General features: G+C 48.9%; 2 protein-coding genes and 1 pseudogene across 4 annotated transcripts; 2 read left to right on the forward strand and 1 right to left on the reverse strand.

Annotated features, from left to right (window-relative positions):
- Positions 1–781: 781 nt before the first annotated feature.
- LOC120687772 (dof zinc finger protein DOF1.6-like) lies at positions 782–2,053 on the forward strand. The gene has a single exon (XM_039969794.1). It carries the CDS (start codon positions 855–857, stop codon positions 1,785–1,787), a length of 933 nt encoding a protein of 310 aa, XP_039825728.1. The 5' UTR covers positions 782–854; the 3' UTR covers positions 1,788–2,053.
- Positions 2,054–3,776: 1,723 nt separating this feature from the next.
- On the reverse strand, positions 3,777–5,903 carry LOC120688777 (annotated as a pseudogene).
- Positions 5,904–9,217: 3,314 nt separating this feature from the next.
- On the forward strand, positions 9,218–21,868 carry LOC120691030 (probable 2-oxoglutarate-dependent dioxygenase At5g05600). 3 transcript variants are annotated; one of them, XM_039973982.1, is made up of 3 exons: positions 9,218–9,768; positions 9,842–10,064; positions 21,308–21,868. In XM_039973982.1, the coding sequence occupies exons 1-3, from the start codon at positions 9,314–9,316 to the stop codon at positions 21,680–21,682; spliced, it is 1,053 nt and encodes a 350-aa protein (XP_039829916.1). In that variant the 5' UTR covers positions 9,218–9,313; the 3' UTR covers positions 21,683–21,868. The 3 variants fall into 3 exon arrangements, with proteins under 3 accessions (XP_039829916.1, XP_039829917.1, XP_039829915.1); XM_039973983.1 differs by lacking the exon at positions 21,308–21,868 and adding an exon at positions 10,224–10,712 and having other exon boundaries at positions 9,219–9,768; positions 9,842–10,154; XM_039973981.1 differs by lacking the exons at positions 9,218–9,768; positions 9,842–10,064 and adding an exon at positions 20,394–20,989 and having other exon boundaries at positions 21,085–21,868.
- The last annotated feature ends 126 nt before the right edge of the window (positions 21,869–21,994 follow it).

The following is a 21,994-nucleotide window of genomic DNA, read 5'->3' on the forward strand; positions in this document are numbered from 1 at the left end:
GTGCTAGCGGTCAGACCGGTCTGACTCAGCAGAGCTGCTGTTTGGGGAGTTTTTCCGTATTGCTTCCGTTTCTCTTCCTAGTGTTTTTGCTTAGAGATAGCTAGTCCATAGCTACTATCTCATCCTAGGTTCGAGGGCTTGTAGTGATTTTCGGGATATAGGCCGACGGATCGATTTCGAGAGAAATTTTGGTCGGCTCCCATTCACCCTCCCTCTGGCGGCAGTTTCGGTCCCTCAAGATCTTTGGCGTACGATTATAGAATGATTAGAGCATAGTTACTATAGTATTACTGTATCTAATGATGGACGAATTAGGTTCATTAGATTCGACTTGCAAATTTATACTCATACGTGAAAAGATTTTGCAAATAGACTTCGTTTAATTCACTGTGCCTGCGAGATTCCGTCGAAAAAAATTTCACCAAAAGTAACCAAACACGGCTTGTGGGTGTTGTTTGTTTGATCGGACGGCGCACAAGACCGTAAGAGTGCGGAGACACATCAGATCAGGCGCCATCAGGGGCGCGAGACCAGTACAGCCTTCATTCATTCCTTGGCTGGTACTGCATGCAGTCCGGTGTGGCTCCCCCACTGTACCGGCCGGCTGCGCCCTACGTACTGGACCCGTCAGGCGTCAGACTTCTGTCGCCATCCGTACCCATCAGTCTTCCTCAATCCCTGTCCGTGTCCACGCAGCCACCAGCCCACCAGCACTACCACCATGCACGCGCGTATATATACCACCCTTGGCCCCGCCGGCGTCCCGGAACAGCAAGAAGCGCAAGCGCAACACACATCCATCAGGAAGATCATCCGCCGGTACGCGCATCAACTTCCCCAGCAACCAGCATCCAATGGCGGGCCAAGTAATGGAAGCTCATCACCAGGGCCGGCTGCAGGCCCCCGCCGCCATGCCGCCGTTCGCGCCGCTGCCGCCCGCCGGCTGCAAGCACGATGTCCACCACCTCACCGCGAAGACGACTGCAGCGGCGGCGATGGCCGTCCCCGGCTCCAACGCCGCCGCCACCGTCACGGCCGCCGCTGCCGACATGGCCGCCTACCTCCAGCAGCTGCAGGACGCCGCCGCCGAGGCGAGCAAGCAGCAGAGCGGCGGCGCGGCGCGCGGGGAGCAGTGCCCGCGGTGCGCGTCGCACGACACCAAGTTCTGCTACTACAACAACTACAACACGTCGCAGCCGCGGCACTTCTGCCGCGCCTGCCGCCGTTACTGGACGCTGGGGGGCTCCCTCCGCAACGTCCCCATCGGCGGGTCCACGCGCAAGCGCCCGCGCCTCGCGCACCACCACCACCAGCCGCCGGCGGCGGCCAGGCGCGCGCCGCTCTTCGGCCTCGGCCTCGGCGGCCAGGTGCCTCCCCTGCCGTCGCCGGCGCAGGCGCAGGCGGGCGGCCTCCTCGGCTCGCTGTTCGCGCTCGGCGCCGCGGGGCCGCTGCTCGAGGGCCCCGCGGCGCCTCTGCTCGAGGGCCGCGGCGCGGGGTTCGACCTCGGCCTCGGGCTGCCAGCCGGCGGGCCCTTAGGCGGCGGCGGCGAGGCGGCCATGCAAGTGCAGGGCCTCGGGCTCAGGGGAGGCGGCGGCGGCGGCCCAGCCGGTGCGTCGTCTTCGGGTCTGTTCTGGCCTGCCGGGCTGCTGGACAACGACACCGTGGACACGTGGAAGATGCTGCCCGGCGCCGGGGTCGGTGCAGCAATGTGGCCCGATTTCTCCGCCGCTGCTGCGGCGGCGCATCAGACAGGCGGGCTGCTGCACGGCGGCGCCCAGCTCATGTGAGGGTGCACGCGGCCGTCCACGGCGTGCCGGCTTCGTTCCCCATACAGTACAAGCTATAGGCATGCAGTGGAGCTCTGCTCGTATGCGTGCGTTCGTAGTCTGTTAAATTTTTTGCGTTCAGATGCCCTGCAACCCATGTCCCTTGTTCGTGTCGTGTCCTGTGCGTGTCCTGTTGCCTGTGCTCGACAGGACAGGGCCCTAGCTTGCAGCTTTGGTCCCTTGAGTACGCAGAGTGGCCATCCAGTAATATATATATCTTTGTGCTATACTAGTCCTAATTTTTTGTGTCTCATGTATGCATGTGAATGTGAAGCTTTTATTGTAAAAGCAATTTACAGAGGATTACCAAACTAATTCGCTTTGTTAATCACCCGTGCCAAGGATCAATCCCTGAGCGTGCATAGAAAGATTTGGTCGCTCAGGTCTGCATCGCTATTATTTCTTCAGGGATTCGATCACCTGCATGTGCTGAGGTAGGTGATGGGCCCCGAAATACTAAGAGCAACTCATGGCTTTTATTTGGGTGACTAAATTCACATTTTATTTATTTTGCTCAAATTTCTATCTCCAGCAGGGCCCCTACTTCGGTGACTAAAATGAGGGAGTGACTAAATTTCCTCTCGCACCTCCTCAATTTGGTCACCCTCTACTTAGGCTACCAAAAGTAGGACTCATCATTTTTTTTCTTTTTAGTCTATTTAGTCAGTGTTGCTGGAGCAGAGACTACATTTTAGATAACTAAACTTGGAAAGTGGGTGACTAAAATGAGTTTATCTAAGCCCTCCTGGCCTCCTACTATATCACGTCAGTATTTTTATCTATGTGATTATTTGAAAGAGAGAAATAAGAGCTATCTCTTATTAAGAGATACATATACTTCCCTAAATAAGTAAGATTGATAAGTGGACCTTTGTAGCTGTATGAACTAGTGTCTGATTCTAACTAGTGTGGGCCACTTGGATGGGCTCGCTGTCTGATTGCTCGAGGACGATTCGCTCCCGTCGTAAAATCGGCCTTGGGCTCAAATCCACAGGGCCCAGATCCCACACGACGGTAGTGTAACGTGAGTTAAAGGTCAATGTCGAATAAGCAAGGTTTTAATTCGAAAGGCTAAATAAGACGTTATTGTAACTTCTGATGCTTAATAAGCAATTCTCTCATATTTATATAATTATATGCATCCACTACTAAAAAAAAGCTTATAGTGGTCAAAGTCTCGTTAGTACTAGTTCCGCAACGGTACTTGTTCAGTGCCGGTTGTATGACTCAGAATAAAAGAACATCTTAGTACCGGTATCAAAGCGTAAAGAATTTGAATTTAAAAATATTTTAAATTTAGGATTTTTCCACACGAAATACACACTTATACATAAGATGCAAATTCGAACTCGAGACCTCTTACCTCGTGCAATAACTTATTGTCATCTCACCTACACAACAGTTTTTCTTGGAAGAGAAATGCTTTACTTTTCAAGTAACTTGTGGAGGACCCTTAGGCCCCATTTGGTATAGCTTCAATTTCTCTTGAAACAATTGGTGAAGCAGCTTCTCTAGTGAAGCTGTTTTGAAAAAACATTTGGCGAAAAAGACTTTTTTCTGGTGAAGCTAGGTGAACCCCGTTAGTGGAAGCACATGACTGGTTTGAAGCTTCGAGCTAGTCCAAAAGAAGCCGTTTGGCATAACTTCATGTGAAGCTGCCCATGAAGATGCCTGAGAAGCTATACCAAATAGGACCTTAGTACTAAGTAGTAACACCAGCCAATTAATATGAGAGGACCCTTTAATACCGGATGGTAACACCAATTGTTATTAATGATCTTGATTTTATCAACTAGTACTAAAGGTCACTGTAAGCTTCCACCCACCTAAAAATACTGGTTGGAATCTAACTACTTCAAATATCATTTCACTCTGATACTCGGGGTGTCATGCAACAAAACAGAACAGTGACTGTAAACTTGAGCCAGCTGATGATATCTAGTTCTCTGTTTAAACTTTTGAATGATCAAGGAACTCTCCAATGCCGACCCAGCAAGGTGTATATGGAAAACATCTTTCTATGTAACTATTTATTTCGGATAAATTATCTGGACGCAAGTTGCCCAAATCCTCAAGTTTGGAGCTATCTAAATGATATGCCAATCCTCTGCCCCACAAGCTATGTAAGAAGATATCTCTTTCTAAGGGTGAAAACCAAGAATCTCAATATATTTATCACGGTATCCTTCCATCTGATAAGGCCCACTGTGCAGAATATTACCTTCGTCTGAATCCCATTGAAAATTGAATTCCTCCTCTAGTGCTTCATCATTGCCATCGCTTTTACTATTGTGCAAAATCCATGGGTCATGAGCTTGTTGAGCACAGTTCAGACTTGGCAACAACACAGGGCGAGAGCTGCTGCTATAGTGGTTCCATATCCACTCATTTCGGTCACACGACGACCGGCCAAGGGTCCAGGCCCGAAGACGATTGTTATCGAGTAATAATGCACAGTAAACTCCTTTCTCAGACTTGCCTAGATGAAGTTGTGGAAGTCTACACTTTTCAATACCTGGCGGCGGTTTGATTACCCGGTACTTATTGTCTGACAGTGATATCTATTATCTTATTATTTGGCCAACAAATGGAGCATCCACGTTCGCTCTCAAGGTCTAGAAATTCTCACGTTAATCGGAGAAAAAATAGAAAAATAAAAATTACCCACCACTGCCATTATGATAAAAATTAACCTAAAATACCCCTGTACCTAATTAAAAATTACCCACCAATGTCATTATGAAAAATTAAATATAAATACAATTTAGCTATGTATCAGTTATAAATATATACTATTAATAAAAACTAAAGCTAACGACAATCAATCAAAATAAAATAAAAATAAGAATAATTATATGCATAATATTATTAAAGCTCAACAAATCGAATTGCTATTATAAGTAGATCATATTTGAATTGTTTTAACCAACAATAAGACATAATTTACGATAATGAACAGGGTGATGTATGATAAGAAATAGTATAATTTTTAAGTTAGGATACAACGACATGCAAATTTTTGAATTTTTAATACTAGCCGCGCAAATGCGCGGGCTATATGGCTAGTTCTGTCAAAGAGAAAATTGATGGGTTAGTAACAGTGAATGAATGAAGAATCAACAACGAACTTTGTGGAGATATAGATAGAAACAGCAAGAAATTATTCAAAATAAAAGGTGATAATAATCAAGTAGCTAGAGCTATAAGTCGTATATACCTTGTAACAAAATCACTTTCGCAGTGAACATAGAGTGCACCCTGCCAGTACACGCCGTAGCGATGTTGCGCCCACTGTGGAACCAATTCCATGCTGGCAATAGTTCCTGCGGCTTCACCTTCGCGGTCAAACGATCTCCTCCCCCATTTCCCTGTGGCTGATGAGAAGACATTCAGGATGAAGGGCGACGGTGGCCATTCCGGTTCCAACGCCGCCGCCGCTGCTCCTCCGTCATCGATAGGCTCATCAACCTCGCAGGAACTATAGAAAGGGAGTACGCCTTCGAGTTCGGGGATACAGTGGGGTTGCCACTCAGGTGCGACGACCACCTTGCCGTCGTCGGATTCCTCGTCTTATTTGGTAGGAACGCGGGGGATCAAGAACACCTCGTAGTGCATCGACACCGTAGGATCAAACACAAGGTACTCGTCCTGGAGATAGTGGTCCATGTCCGTCCCCGGCCCCGAGCAAGGAGGCGGGTATTCGGGCAAGGGCGCCCACTGCCCCGTGGCGGGGTTGAGCACGCTGTCGTACTCCAGGAAGAGGCCATTGCAGTGGTCTACGATGTGGGACAGGCGGCGGCGGCCCGTGAAGTCCGCCGCGGAGCGGGGGCCGAAGAGATCCGCCAGCAGGAACTCGCTGTATTTGTGGAAGAGGCCGGCGAGCGACCGTGGGAGGAGATCCTCGCGCAGCAGGCGGCGGCCGTCGACGAGCGCGCGCCACGCCCTGCAGACGCAGCGGGACACGGCGAGGCCGCGCGGCGCGAGCTGGCTGAGCACGTCTGCCAGCGCGTCGTCGGGGAGCAGCTGCGCCAGGTCGTTGGCCTTCTGATCCTCCGCCGCCGCCTGTCGTCGTTCCATCGGGGGATCCTCGAGTTGCTTCCGATCCGTTGCGACGTTCCTCGTCATAACGATCGAGATCTATCCTTCTCGTTATATGGAAGTTTGGTGCAGGAGTCCATGCTGACCACGTCGTCCAGCACTTCTTGTAGTAGCTGCTTAGGAGTTATTAGGACTAGGAGTCCGGTTATAATACAATTGCTAGACCCACGAAACAGAAACCCTTAGCTAAAGGATGGATATGGATGACTGAACATCCAAATTATTCGGATTCGTATCCATTTAAAATGCTAATATGGATATTCATATTTGTATCCGATTTTAATATGGATGTATCCGAAATCATTTTCCAGAATTTTTCTCTATCCGATTTCATATCCGTATTCGAAATAAATATAGAATATCCGATCATATCCGGGCAAGAGATCGTCAGATAAACCAAACAGCCGACCTACTGTCTGTACTGCGTCGGATCAGATAATGGTGAGCCATCAATCGGACGGAGTTTAACATATCGGCAAAGAACAAAATAACTAGTGAAACCATCTTAAATTAATCTTTATAGTTAATTTCTTAATGAGGTACATCATTTAAATTATTTAAAAAGATAGATGACTAATAATGTTAATTCCAATATTATGCTTAATATAAAATTAAGTTTAACTATTACAATACATTTATTTAATGATAAAATAATTTTATATGTGTCAAATTACTTATTTATTTAAGGATAAAAATATTTTTTATCTATCTTAATTATTAAGTATTTAAATATTTATTGAATATTTATTACTTTGAATTTAAAATAGTTTTGTATATTTGATGTACAAGTTATGCATAGATAAGTAAGTTCTTTTTTATTGGTTATCTTCTAATCTTTTACTCTCTACTTGTAATGATTCCAATCTACTAAAAAATTGTTGATAAATTAAATTGATCCTTGCATTTGGCCCTATGTTTCAAATCGACAAGGTATCCGGATCTGAATCCGAATTCGAACTATCCATTTTGTATTCATATCCGAGAAGATCCGTATTTGCATTCGTACTTGGATTAAAATGTGGCAAAATGTGACATCTGGATTTGATTTCATCCGTATTCGATCCGAATTCGTCTTCTTTGCTGCTGTATAAAAAAGAGTAAGACGATCGAGCAGAATGAATGGTCATGCCAATGGCTTAGCTTAAGTGAAAGACGGATATATACCAATGAAATGCCAAGAAGTCAAAGCTGCTCGCATGAGTCAACACTAGGTTCCTACTCCGGTAGAGCAATCTCAAATTATTACTTGGCGTCTATCTATGAACTTATTTCTAATAATTTATAAAAGATAACCCACCTAAATATGCGCCAACAATTTAGCCTCTAGCCTATCAACTCGTGCTGGAGAATTAATATAAAAATAAAGCTTATAGCTAATAATTATAACTATTTATCTCATGTCCTCTTTAATCTATTAAATATTCTAACACGTACTTATTATCTAGTTGTAATAGATTTTATTTTGCATCATACCTTCATGTATGTTTGATATATATTAATTGAACCATTTATTTCTGGTTGGTATTCTTATCGCTTCCACCATACATGAATATATGCTAACACATATTGTGGATAGTATTTTTATATAAACAATAACTTAAATAATATATTAATAATGATAGAAATAGTAATTAAAAATTTTATATTAGTGCACTTTAATATTTTTATAATTATATAATTTAGATTCAGGTTTAGGGTTTAATTTAACTTAATTATATAATTTATATGCAAATTTAGGATATTGTTTTTATTCTTTTAATAATAGCATAGGTGGGTAATTTACACAAAAATTAGGAGGTTATTTTAGATTTTTTATAATAGCGCATAGATACATATTTAGAGAGTTACTTTAGTTTAATTTTATAATGGCAGATGTGGGTAATTATTAAGAAAGATAATAAATTCAATCACTATTTTGATTAGAGTTGTCAGATTGATGGTTAGATGTTTTTAGAATTTTTTTAAAATAACCACTTAGAATTTTAGATGTTTCACCTGGAGGCTTAAAAAACCTCAGTTAGTAATAGCAAGATACATTCTCGCCCGTAGTAGCAACGTATATGCATGGATCTAGTCTAGACTAAAATTTAAGACCTATACCACCTCTACCCGAAAGGCCAACGATCGGGAACCTCGCTTCCGTTGGTTGTGGGCGAATTATTAGCCAAATGTGATCACCTTCTTGTACATCAGTACATAGACAAATGTATGTGCAAACAAAATTCACCTAACACCCCGTCCAGATTCATTGAACCCAACCAGCCTCGAGTACATTTCAACGCGATAAGTCCCCACTTGCAAATTTGACACGGGGATGACTCCAACGTGCGATGAATTATACAAAAGTCAGAGGAATTATTCAGTATCATTATGTGAAACTTTCATATGGCCATCTAAATAGCTTCGGAAAATACCGTCAGGCACTTCACAGCTTCCCCCCACCCCCTCACCCCCACCCAAAAAAAACATAACTTATATAACATGAGAGAGAGAGAAAGACAAATATCACTAAATACCCCGGGCTAAACATTTTCGGCAGTTCCTCGATAATTCTTTCCCAATAACTGATATTATTGGGGAAGTTACTTTTACACGCTCCCTATACTTTTGTCCCAATACAACAATATATTAGGAGAACATAAACTCTCCCTTTATTTGAAAGACGTCTTTAGGTTCAGCCTCTTTTACATCAGTTCTAGTGCTATTTCTTCCTACATTTGACCCCTTTCCCCTCCTTCCGCACGGCATGTAACCCTTTCCCGGCTGCTCATTGGCCACGACAATCCATTCCATTAAACTCTCCTATTTCACACAATAATTAAAAAAATAGGATTAATGAAAATATATTTATTCTGAGTTCAAACGCTCCCGCACAGCATATTAGGTGCAAATTTTCGTACGGTTTTTAGAATATGAACCGTACATGTGCCAAGTTTTAGGGGTTGTTTGGATGCTGACAATAAAAAGCCATGCCACGCATGCGGCAGAGTGTGGCTCGCCACAGTTGGTGGCGGAGGAATCGCTCGCCTCACTTGTGGCGAGAATACAGCCTGTGGTGGTGAGAATACACAGTGTGCAGATTCTGTAGCTGCCTAGCATGAATGCTCAACCAAATAACTCCCATGAACGTGTGGCGAGCCACACTCAGCCACACCTGTGGCGTGGCAGCGTGGCGAAGTGTGGTAGCAAACCAAACAACCCCTTAATCTAAATGGGTTTTTGGAGCATTTACACCCTTTGTAATATCTAATGCAATCAGATAAAAAATATATATATCTTAATGCATCTACCAGAGTGCGTGTTCCTTAACAGAGCCTGAGACCACACGGGCACAAAAACGAGTGTAGCTAGCAACAGAGCTCCACACAAACCACAGGAACCTGATCTCCATGGGCGGCCTCTCCATGGACCAGTCCTTCGTGCAGGCCCCCGAGCACCGCCCCAATCCCACCGTCACCGAGGCCACCGGCATCCCGCTCATCGACCTCTCGCCCCTGACCTCCGGCGACGCCGCCGCCGTGGACGCGCTGGCCGCCGAGGTGGGCGCGGCGAGCCGGGAGTGGGGCTTCTTCCTGGTCGTGGGCCACGGCGTGCCGGCGGAGACTGTGGCGCGCGCGGCGGAGGCACAGCGCGCCTTCTTCGCGCTCCCGGCGGAGCGGAAGGCGGCCGTGCGCAGGAGAGAGGCGGCGCCGCTCGGGTACTACGAGTCGGAGCACACCAAGAACGTCAGGGACTGGAAGGAGGTGTTCGACCTCGTCGCGCGCGAGCCGCCGCCTCCGGCAGCCGCGGCCGGCGGCGAGGTCGTGTTCGAGAACAAGTGGCCCGAGGACCTGCCAGGCTTCAGGTGATCGAACTCGATCGAATGATCCACCCGCTGGATGGTTTCTGAATCTTTGCTGAATTTATTTGTGCAACAGAGAGGCGCTGGAGGGGTACATGGAAACGCTGGAGGAGCTGGCGTTGAAGCAGCTGGAGCTGCTCGGCCGGAGCCTGGACCTGAGGCCCGGCCGGCTGCGCGGCTTCTTCAGGGAGCCCACCACGTTCTTCCGGCTCAACCACTACCCGCCCTGCCCGAGCCCGGAGCTCGCGCTGGGCGTGGGCCGGCACAAGGACCCCGGGGCGCTGACCATCCTGTACCAGGACGACGTCCTGCGGCGCTCCGACGGCGAGTGGGCCCGCGTCAAGTTCGTCCCCGGCTCCTTCGTCATCAACGTCGGCGACACGATGCAGGTAATGTATTGTGATTATTGGTTGGTTATTGGTGACTGACCGGATCACTGAAACAACATTTCCGACCAGGTGTGGAGCAACGACCGGTACGAGAGCGCGGAGCACCGGGTGTCGGTGAACCGGGACAGGGCGCGGTTCTCCATGCCCTACTTCTTCAACCCGGCGACCGACGCCGTGGTGGAGCCGCTGGAGGAGCTGGTCGGCGACGAGGACCCGCCCAGGTACAGCGCCTACAGCTGGGGCGACTTCTTCCGCACCAAGCTCAGCGGCAACTACAAGAAGCTGGACGTGGAGAACCTCCAGATCGAGCATTTCAGGAAGGGCCTCCGAGCGTAGCAGGAATGCAGGATACCGTGCGTGCCCCGGCGAAGGCGACTCGGCCGGCCGTTGCCTAGACTCTCTTGAGAGATCAGAGGTTATCGTGTCTCGCCATATGCTGCCCATTTCTCGTAGTGCAGCGTACAAGATATTTTCTGTAAACAAACAAGACACGTGTGCCGAAATTGTGGTGGCTCAGAATTAAAATGGTGCTTTTTAATTTGTTTATTTGTGTCTAAATTGATTGTGTTCATTCAGCTCGCTGGATCGGAGATTCGGAGGGTTGTGCTTTTCTGTTGTGCCCCCAATTTAATTTGCCGGCCTTCCCTCCTCTTCATCTGTGTCGCGACGATGCTAATCCTTCCACACGGAAGTTAATTAAACTTGTTTTCAGACGATGGTTCTCGACAACCATATACGAACCCTGTTGTAGTATTCGGTCGTGTAATCATCCAGCTTAACTAGCACGGAGTACAAACAAACTCCAGAAATATTTTGGAAGAACCACGAGATTCACTATTGACATAATGTTATACGGTACAATTCAGATACTCACAACGCATGCACATTCATGCCTATGAACACACAGATGTAAACCCTACTCTATGAGCATCTTCGAAGACTGAGCCGGTAAATTCTCGATATTAACCAAGTTACCACAAGCGCTACACTATTGATGGAAATGTCACCTACTACTGAAAACACAATACCATTACCATCAATCCGTGCACCTCCGTGGCTCTGTACGTACTCCGTAGTAATGGGTGTGTTTAGATGTTTAGGGGTAAAAATTTTGGAACGAAATCTTGCTATTTTGGACTACTAAATGAAGTCTATTAACAAAACTTTTTGCACAGATGTGTTGTAAATCGCAAGACCAATCTAATGAACCTAATCAATGCATGATTAATCCATAATTAGCGAATGGTTACTGTAGCATCACTATTGCAAATCATAGATTACGTAGACTCATTAGATTCATCTCGTGATTTACAATCCATCCATGCAAAAAATTTTGGAAATAGACTTCATTTAGTACTTCATTACTTCATGCAGGCGTCCAAACGTGTGATGTGATGTTTTTGGCCAAATTTTTTGGCTTCTGAACACGGCCAGTACTGTAGTAGCCCAAAATATCTTAGCCTACACGGCTATATCTCGGCCCAATCATCTAGCCAGTTGGATTCTTCCCAGACAAGCTCATATCAAATTCGCTGCCCAGTACATGTGACGGCTATGCAATACTAGGAATATTGGCGCGCTAACGCCGCGCCCGTAGGGCAGGTGTGTTTAGCCTGTGGCAGTTCGTCCGTGCAAAGTCGGACAGTTCAAATAATGATAAGCAAAAAAATTTTATGGCAGGCCAAATCAATATACAGTACAAATAGGTATCAACTGGCAACATCCATAGAGCTCAAAGATGTTGGCAAGCCATGCGATCATTCATCGTAGAGACAAAACAAAGATAGGTCAATTACAAATATAAATAATAAAAGCACAAATTGCGGCATAAGTAGGGGGTCTCCAGGTTGTGCAGCAGGCCATTGATAGTTGGTCGGTCTCCTCTAAACTGATACCTGAAAATGAATTAGTATACGATTTGTGGAAGAGATAACATATTACGGCATGAGTCAATATTGATACTTTTGGTACAGACATAAAAAAAGTTATATCATTGTCTCAGAATTGTAGTTATTTATAATATTAAAGAAAACCAAGATTACCACCTCACTTCCTAAAATCAAAGAACTTGCATGGGCCAAAGGGAAAGGAAAGGAAAGGAAATGAAATGAAAGGAAAGTAACCTCTGATCCAAAGGGCCAAACTTTTAGAATGAAAGGCGAAACTAAACCTGATACCAATTTCATGGCTGCACCTAAAATTCTTAAAAAAAAAAGAGAGAGAACTTGTTCATGATTCTTGCTCATTGGGATTGCAGTTCATGGGGTAAAAGTCTACAAAGAAAGATATGTAATCAAATCTGTAGACTTAAATTAATAATCAATAAGAATAAAGAGCATAGAGACATATGGTTGCTGCATTGTCGATTGCCTCAAGCAACATTTCATATTAATGAGCAAAATAGCCAATTTATTTAGTTTGTTTATGACGCATAGGTTGGCATAACAGTAACGGACTATGACATAAGTACATAACTATATTTTTGCAGCTCAATTCACACCACTGAGGTGCCTCACCGGGGATTGTTGCATGCTCGAGCACACTTGCTTTACAGTGCAATCTTTATTGTTCTGCCACAAGTAGCAGTTGGAGGGGATGTTAGGATGGCCTCTCTTGCCTTGTCTCTATTCTGTCGGCAAGTTACTGCCTTCCAGTTTGGCCAGTCCAGACTCCAGAGTGGCGCATCTAAATGCACGAAATGCAATTGTGCCATGGAGAAATGAAAGAATCAAGAGTTCACTTTGCCTGCAAAATCCTGAACATAAGGTGGACTAAAATAAAAAATAACTTGGTAAGAATGGAAAACTATGAAATGTTTGATGATAGAGCTTTTTTCCTCTTCTTTAACTTAAATAAGTTATGAATATGCAAAGAGCATCATAGTTTCGTTGATGTTTTAGAAATTCATATAGGCTTGCAAAAAAAGATGGATTCATAACCTTTGGACAAACAATGTGCAATCGTTGCCACTCACCCATTTATGGAGGATCAAAAAAGGGAGGCAACATGCTGATTAATGAGTTGTACTGATTATAGTTGGATGTATGCCAAACTCACAGGTATATCTATCCAGGTAGTCCATGTAAAATAATACCTGGAAAAGGATAATAGGTTATTAAACAAAAGTTCAATGTACAAAATTACTGGCAGTCAAATACTCAAATTGATATAATGTTGATAATGCTAAACTCAGCAGGCCACCATGAATTTTTCGATAAAAGGCCACCATGAATTTTTTGATGAAAGGCCACCATGAATATTAACCACTGATTGTAGAAACAACACCAAGAAGATGAAGGGAGGCTCAAACATTACTTAGCAGAAGGGGTGTCACAAAATTTAGTGTGTCCTCACGACAGTACAATGGATAACCCATCCAGTAGCCACATGCTCATACCTGCACAACTGAATTGGCAAGCTACAGATTGTAATTAGCACATACCCCAATGGTACTCAACATGTTCTTAGATGCGGTGGACAGAGGAGAGAGGTTCATGACATGTTCATCTAGAAGCTGAAAGCATAACACATATTAATCAGAAGATATCTTAATCAGCTTGCTCTTTGAGTTCCCAGATGTACATCAAGGTTCGTACAAAAGCATATTTATGTTTTAGATATAATCAATAAAGCCATTAGCCAGTCCATCTAGGCATCTAGCTATTTGGTATGGACGCTACGTCCAAGGGGAAGACCACACCTCAAAAATACAAAGGAAAAGATTCGTGTGTTAATGTGTTTATACGAAATCATCCCAAACTAATTTGTAAAACAGAGAGAATTAAGATCTGTTTCAGTCCGCTAGTGGGAGAGGGGGAGGGGAGATCGAACATTGGACAGGTGAGCAGAACACTGGAGCAAGGGGTTGCCGGGCAGGGGTTGCGGGAAGAGACGCAGTGACTCGGACGCGAGGTCCCTAGGCGCCAGGCACCAACACCATCAGCCATATTCACCTTGAGCATCGAGGCCGCCGCCACCAGGGAAAAAACAGATTTGATGTTGACATCTGTGGCAGGCACGAAGCAGGATTAGGGTGAGAGCATGGCCTTGAACTCAACAAGGACGGCGGCTTGAGGGTGCTTACTCGGTACGGAGAGGCGAGCGAGGAGGAGGACTCCGACCTCCATTGCCAGCGACGCACAAGCCTGCGCATGGAGGACGGGATCTAGAGGCGGAGCCACCACTAGGACGAGCTAGGGCGGCCGCCCTAGATCCCTGTGGGCGAGCTCCACATCATATCGCAGTTCGCTCAAGTCAGGTGAGGGCTAAGGCTACCTCCAAGGGCACCCCGTATCCCTCCCCCCACCCTACGTAGGGGGCTTTGGGGGGAGCGAGCCCTCCAACAGCTCCCCCCACAGCTCCCCCTATATACGGGGGGAGTTGAAACTCCCCCCATGTATAGGGTGAGTTTCAACTCCCCCTATATCTCTAATCACACCGTTTCTTCGCGATATTAATCCCGTTTGAGTCCCGTAACACAATGATAATGCGTATTATGACAGTATAAATATTGTATGATTTTTTTTAAATTCAAAAACATTAAATAAATAGTTAGTTAATGAGTGATAGTATATAGGGGGAATAGATATGGGGGGAATGGTTGGAGAGAAGGAGTTATAGGGGGAGGAATCTTTTGGAGGGAGGTAGTAAAATATAGTAAATAGTACGTTTGGGGGGAGTTGGATGGGGGGAATGGTTGGAGAAAGCCTAATGGCGGCACGGCGGCGCCCTCGGCGAGAAGGACAACGGCGTCGGCCAGGCTTGAGATTGGGGGCGACTGGGCGAGCGTGGGCCTTGTGGGACGCCTGGCCTGGTGGGCTGCATCCTCCGGCCCAGCGCCACGTGCAGGGTCTTCTTCCTCTTCCAACCAGCGCAACGCAAACGCCATCCACCCAGCATCGAGCCCCCGGCACCGTCGGCCGTCCTGCCCCCGCATCGCTGAGCCCCCCTCCCTCCATGGCTCGGGCCCTCGGCAGTCGGCCATCGGTGGATCCCTCCGCGCTCGGCGCCGCCCGCCGCCGCAGGGACCTGCAGGGCTGCAGCCCGCCTCCGGCCTCCACCGACCCCCGCCTCGGCCCTCGGCACCCACCGGCCGCCAGCGGTTCCCGCGCTGCGCGCGGCGCGTGCCGCCCCCACCGGTCGCCGCCGTGGGTGCCTGCAAGCCTCCTCGCCTCGACCACCGTGCTCCGCCCTAGGTCTTTTCGTGAGCTGGTCTTGCCACTGACGGGATCTGGGCCTGGGGACGGGGTGCGCGGAGAGAGAGGGTGAGGGGTGATGGAGAAGGCCATCGAAGCGAGGTGAACCAAGCGGAGACGAATTGGTCGTCGGACACGGACGACGCGTAGGCCTCTCGCAGTCCTTACGTGGGCCTCTGTTGGCCGCGCGTACGATGGACGCAACCAACTGATGGTCGCCAGCGAGGCGCGAAAGGCACGTGGCCAGCGAGAACGCGCCAAGCGCCGGATGGCCTCCTTTTCTTCCAGCGATATGGATTTACATATTTATCTCGAACATATTTAGATCCGGAACTAATCTTGATATTAGTCTTGGATCCATCTCTAGGAGGTGGGACCATGGGAGGAATCTTTGATTTTGGTTGGAGCAATTAACAGAGACTGGTTTCGATTAATAACATGAAGTTTGAGTTGGTGTTATAAATTAGGATTAAATGAGGTCCTTTAGTCTATTATTAATTGGGATTAAAGTGTTCTTTAGTTTTGGTTGGAGTTATCAACCAATTCTAGATTCTCCGTATGCTATTTTAAAATGAAAACATTCTATAATAAGTCATATGTGTTGTGCATACGAGGTGGTAAAGAAGCTAAATGCAAAATGAAATATATCAGGTTCAAATTCTGCGGAGCGCAAGGTTGAGGTGCTTGCGCCATCGACACCTACCTTGGTACGAGGTGAAGGCGCGGCGATGATGACAATACAAGCATGGATTGGTCCCTCAGAGTTGCAGTGCGGGGAGTGCCGCATGACGTCAGAGCCTAAGCATTCGTCAGTGGTTTAACACTTGCTGATTGAGGAGTGGTTTAACACTTTAATCCGCTCATTGCTTCACATGTATTCAACTTTCGAAAACAAAAGAGAACATGCTTGAAAAATGGTTCTAGAGTAGTAGATATATTTGGATGGACTACAATTGAGTGCTAAACTTGAACACCTATTAGCTCTTATATCTTTACTAAGGTTTTTGGATCTTGGTTAATTATTCCATTATTAGCACTCCCGTTTGGATTGGATAGCGCTAAAGTTTAGCACTTTGGGGCATTATTTTGGATCCAAATACCCTCTCAGTAAGAACCGAGATTGCATGAAATTGAAGATTTATACATGCATATAGACGATAAACTGTTCTACCCATTCGAAAGAAACTGTTATGCTCTTCAAAACCCCAATGATAATTTTACAATCGACCGTGAGTTCCCATTCTCACGGTCGATACCCACTCCGCGCCTTTTCCTTCACTCCCCCCTTCTCCTTCCCTCTTCCCCTTTATCTTTCGTTGGATCTGAACTAGCGGCTGCAGGGGGCGGCGACCGGCGCGACCCGGCGGTGGCCGGGTGGCGCGGCGGGAAGGCGCGATGCCGGCCGGGTGGCGCAGCGGCATGGAGATGCGGCGGCAACCGTTGGCGGGGAGGCCCGCCGCCGCCCGGTAGTTTTTTTCCTTTTTCTTTCGTTTTTTATTTTTTATTCATAAACATTTGTACTTAATTTTTTTATTTTTTGGATGTAAATTTTTTTTCTTGATTGTCTTTCAATTTATTTCGTAAAACTTTTTTTTTCAAATTTTCTTGCATTTTTTTCTATCTCTCCAAAAATTTTCTTGGAAATTTTTCTATATCTTTGAATTTTTGCTTGAAAATTTTTCTATCTCTCTAATTTTTGTCTTAATTATTTTAACTTTTTTGTACCAAAAAATGACAAAAGTTTACTAAAAGTGAAAAAAAATACATGGTCTGAAGATCGACTGCAGGAACCGTAAACTAGCGGCGCTCAAAACCAGGGCCGGCCCTGAGGGGGTGCGGACGGTGCGACCGCACCGGGCCTCCAAAAATCGGGGGCCTCCAAAATTTTCTATGTTATGAGGCATGTCAAGTTATAAGTAACATCTTTGCTTATAAGCCAGCTCATTTAGATATTGAAAGAGACTCGGATCATCTAAGTATTTGGCATGGGCTTTGGAACATTAGCCTAGGACTAATTTTGAGAGCTAATGTTTAGTCTTAAATTGGTAGGCTAAGCATTAGCCCAAGTAGGTTGTTTGGATCCATGGGTTAATGCCCACCCTCTCTCTCATTCCATATCTAGGTGTGTGTGTATACTCACATTTTTTTTGTGGGGTTCATACTAAATTAGCCCCATTATCACCTCTTGAAGGGGCTAAGAATTTTGGGAGAGATGATAATCCACTTTAACTTAAAATTATCCCTCATACATCCAAACATGTGGGATAATTTGGAGCTAAAAGGTGAGGGATAACTATTATCTCTATGTATCCAAACAGACCCATGACCCCCTCATAAATTTTGTAACTTATATTGTTGGGCGTGACATCTCTGTCCAGTTGGAGGAATAAAGCCACGCCCTGATTTGATACAGGAAAATCAATGGACAACTTCTCCAACATCTGCCCAACTACACGCTTCAGTGCCTCCTTGACATCCTCGCGAGACGCCGCCACTATCTACAGATCGCCGATTTGCTACCTACTTGTCATGCCGATTACCAATTTGATTTTTTATATTTTTATAGTTAACGAGGACCTCCATTATTTTTTTCGCACTGGGCCACCAAAAAATCAGGGCCTGCTCAAAACCTTCAAAACGTAGGCCGTTTTAGAATTTCTACCAAATAAACCTTTTTTTTTCACCTTTCACTACTACTGGACTTGCAACTGTAGACAAACGTTCTCATGTAAGTAGCTGCCGGGAAGGTACGTCTATCTAGTATCATATTCGGTCTAATAATGGCCAAGAATGATTTAAGTTTCACGGACTGAGAGTCAATGTTTTTCCATGAATATATTACATGCATACAAAAATTGATCCATTTCTTGGCAAAAGGGACGTGCTTTCATATGCTCTGTTCGTTTGGCTTGTCAGCCAACCAGCCAGCAGTATTATTATCTCATATTAAATCAGCACTAGCCACCAGCTACCAGCCACTCAGTAGTATTGTTCTCTCATAACAAATTAGCACCAGCCACCAGCCACAGCCAAACGGACACAGCGATAGCCCACAAACATGGAGAAAACACTAACTAAAACTTAATCTACACATTTTTACTCCTACCAACAATGTTAAATAGAGAATGACATAGCGGATCATTAGTAATTCGTAAAAAAATTGTTTTTTGAGGGAAAGGAAATTAGTTTGTTCCTTCCATCCAGAGAATGAGAGAATCCCGATCCATGGATCACCCATGACGTCACAGACCAGAACACACGGAACAGCTTGGACACATCAGCACGGGAGATACCAACAAAGTTCACCTAAAACCCATCCAGATTCATTGAATCCCCACCAGCACGACGTCCCTTTTAAGTTTGGGAAATTTGTGTGGGGGACACTCCGAAAATATGATTTTGTGTGCTGCACACTATACTCGTTGAAATAGTCTGTAGCACACTCTGAATGACTCATTTTGTGTGTAGCACACCACCCCCATTAAACAACTCTTTTGCTTGCTGAGAGGTGAGAGAACATCATGTGAAAAGACCAAAATACCCTTAACAGTTTAAGGGACCATCGCGCCAAGCCGTCCGTGTTCCCCACCCACGCGCCTCGTCGCGTCCGCCCCCACCCGGCGACGGCCAGCACGTCCGCCCCTGGGCGCGCGCCCGCGACGGCCAGCACGCCGCGCCCCTGGGCCTGCACGCGGAGCCCGCGCGCGTGTCCGGGACTGCGGCGGCGGCCCGCACGCGGAGCCCCCGCGCGCGTGTCTCCCTCGTCCCCTGCGTTCGCCCGGAGCAGGGGCCCGTGCAGCGGCCTTGTCAACGGCACGACGGCGAGGGGAAAGGGGCACGGCGGCAAGGCCAGCCGGCGGCGGAGCGGCGCGGCACGGCAGCCAGCGCGGCAGGGCGGTGCCGGTCCGCAGCGGGCGAGCGTCGGCGGCGAGCGGCCAACGGCGGCTGGGGAGCAGGTGCTGCAGCCATGCGCCGTGCGCCGCGGCGGGGTGAGCTTGAGGCCGTCGTCGACCGCGCGCGCGAAGGCCTCCTCCGCCATGGCTGGAAGCGGGGAGGGGGCTCGGCACGGGAAGGTGTGGGCAGGGGAGAGAGAGGAGGCGGGAATTGCGGTGGGGGTAGGTTGTGGATCAGCTAGCGGCGAAGGGAGCAGGGGACTGACGACGCGAGGGAGAGAGGGAGGAGGGCTCGCCGGCGCCTGGATCCGGCGAGGGAGGAGGAAGGAGGGCTCGTCGCCGCCGCCAGCACCTTCGCCCCCGCGCTGCTCCGCCTTGGCGCCACCTCCGGGTCTGAGCTCGAGGTCGCCGCTGCCGCTCCGTCTCGGCGCGGCCGGCCTCACGACGTCCCGCTGCGACCTCGCGTGCGCGCCGCCGCGGCTGCTCCGCCTCGCGGCGAGGGGGTGCGGGCCTCGAGCGCCACGTGCGCGATGGCGCCAGCCTTCACGCGAAGCCGGTGCACCCCTGCGCGCGCATCCGTGAGGCCGCCGCTCTTCACACGGAGCCTGCGCGCCCCCGCGCACGTCCGTGACACCGCGCACGGCGGGGCATGTCGAGGGGCCACGGCGGGGCATGACCGGCGGCATGGCAGGGCACGGCCGGCGGCGAGCGGGGCACGACCGGCAGCGGGAGGCCGCGGGGCGGGATGGCCGCGGGAGACCGCCATGGCGCGGCGGAAGGGGATGGAGGGGCGCCGCCGTCACGGGTGCTGACGGAGGGGCAGCGGACGCGCTCGCGGCGGGGTGCCGCCGTCGCGGGTCCGGGGGGCGGGGGGCGCGTCGCGGGCAGGGGGCGGGGAGGGCGCGGCGAATGGAGAGTGAGGAGATAAGGCTGTGTGTGGGTGGGGGGTATTTTGGTCTTTTTACTCGGCCTTCTCTCACCTCCCAGGCTGTAAAAGATTTGTTTAAGGGGGCCAATGTGCAGCGCACAAATACACAAATTCAGGATGTGCTGCAGACTATTTCAAGAAGTTTGGTGTGCAACGCACAAATCATCGTTTTGAGAGTGTCCCGTAGACAAAAATCCCTTTAAGTTTTAACCACCGCATTCATCACACGCCCTGCCCAGTGCCCACCCTCTCGAGCTTGCACTGAACGGGGCCTCCTGGCCAAGATCACGACGCAGCTCATCTGTCGCTAGCTCGCAGCCTCAGACTACCTCGACCGCAGGAAAACTTGATCCAATCCAGCGCCATGGGCGGCCTCTCCATGGGCCAGGCCTTCGTGCAGGCCCCCGAGCACCGCCCCAAGCCCACCGTCACCGAGGCCACCGTCATCCCGCTCATCGACCTCTCGCCGCTCACCGCCGGCGAGGCCGCCGCCGTGGACGCGCTGGCCGCCGAGGTGGGCGCGGCGAGCCGGGAGTGGGGCTTCTTCGTGGTGGTGGGCCACGGCGTGCCGGCGGAGGCCGTGGCGCGCGCGACGGAGGCGCAGCGCGCGTTCTTCGCGCTCCCGGCCGAGCGCAAGGTCGCCGTGCGGAGGAGCGAGGCGGAGCCGCTCGGGTACTACGAGTCGGAGCACACCAAGAACGTCAGGGACTGGAAGGAGGTGTTCGACCTTGTCCCGCGCGAGCCTCCGCCGCCGGCAGCCGTGGCCGACGGCGAGCTCGTGTTCGCCAACAAGTGGCCTCAAGACCTGCCGGGATTCAGGTCAACAAACCTGTTTGTTTTGTGCATGATCGTTGTGCCATAATTCTCCTAAAAATTCATCTTTTTAATAACTTGGCCGGGAATTCTTGTTGCAGAGAGGCGCTGGAGGAGTACGCGGAAGCAATGGAGGAGCTGGCGTTCAAGATACTGGAGCTGATCGCCCGGAGCCTGAACCTGAGGCCCGACCGGCTGCACGGCTTCTTCAGGGACCAGACCACCTTCATCCGGCTCAACCACTACCCCCCCTGCCCGAGCCCCGACCTCGCCCTCGGCGTGGGGCGGCACAAGGACGCCGGAGCCCTGACCGTCCTGTACCAGGACGACGTCGGCGGGCTCGACGTCCGGCGGCGCTCCGACGGCGAGTGGGTCCGCGTCAAGCCTGTCCCCAACTCCTTCACCATCAACGTCGGCAACACCATCCAGGTGTGGAGCAACGCCAGGTACGAGAGCGCGGAGCACCGGGTGTCGGTGAGCTCGGCCAGGGAGCGGTTCTCCATGCCCTACTTCTTCAACCCGGCGAGCTACACCATGGTGGAGCCCGTGGAGGAGCTGGTGAGCGAGGAGGCCCCGCCCCGGTACAACGCCTACAACTGGGGCGACTTCTTCAGCACCAGGAAGAACAGCAACTACAAGAAGCTGGACGTGGAGAACATCCAGATCGCCCATTTCAAGAAGAGCGTCGCCGCCGCCTAGGACATGAAGGCGTCACCTAGCTACCTCGCTGCCTAAGAAAGAAATACTGTGCGTGTGCGCTTGTAATAATCGTGGTGTGAGATGTGACGAGTACTCTGACGTGTTTGAAAATAACAGCCCTGTGTTGGCCTGGTTATCTGCAAAAATCAAAACTTTCTTGAAGAAAGTTTCTTCTACGCTTTGGGAGTATTGCTGTTGGTGAGCGGAGCAGTGTTCAGTTCCAGACTTGGCTCAGCCTAGTCTGATGACAAGGGTGATTCATGCATGGTCACATTTGCAACAGTGTCTCCCAGTGTCTATCCGGATCGTGGC

Source organism: Panicum virgatum, chromosome 9N (genome assembly GCF_016808335.1).
Source record: "Panicum virgatum strain AP13 chromosome 9N, P.virgatum_v5, whole genome shotgun sequence".
Lineage (NCBI taxonomy): Eukaryota > Viridiplantae > Streptophyta > Magnoliopsida > Poales > Poaceae > Panicum > Panicum virgatum.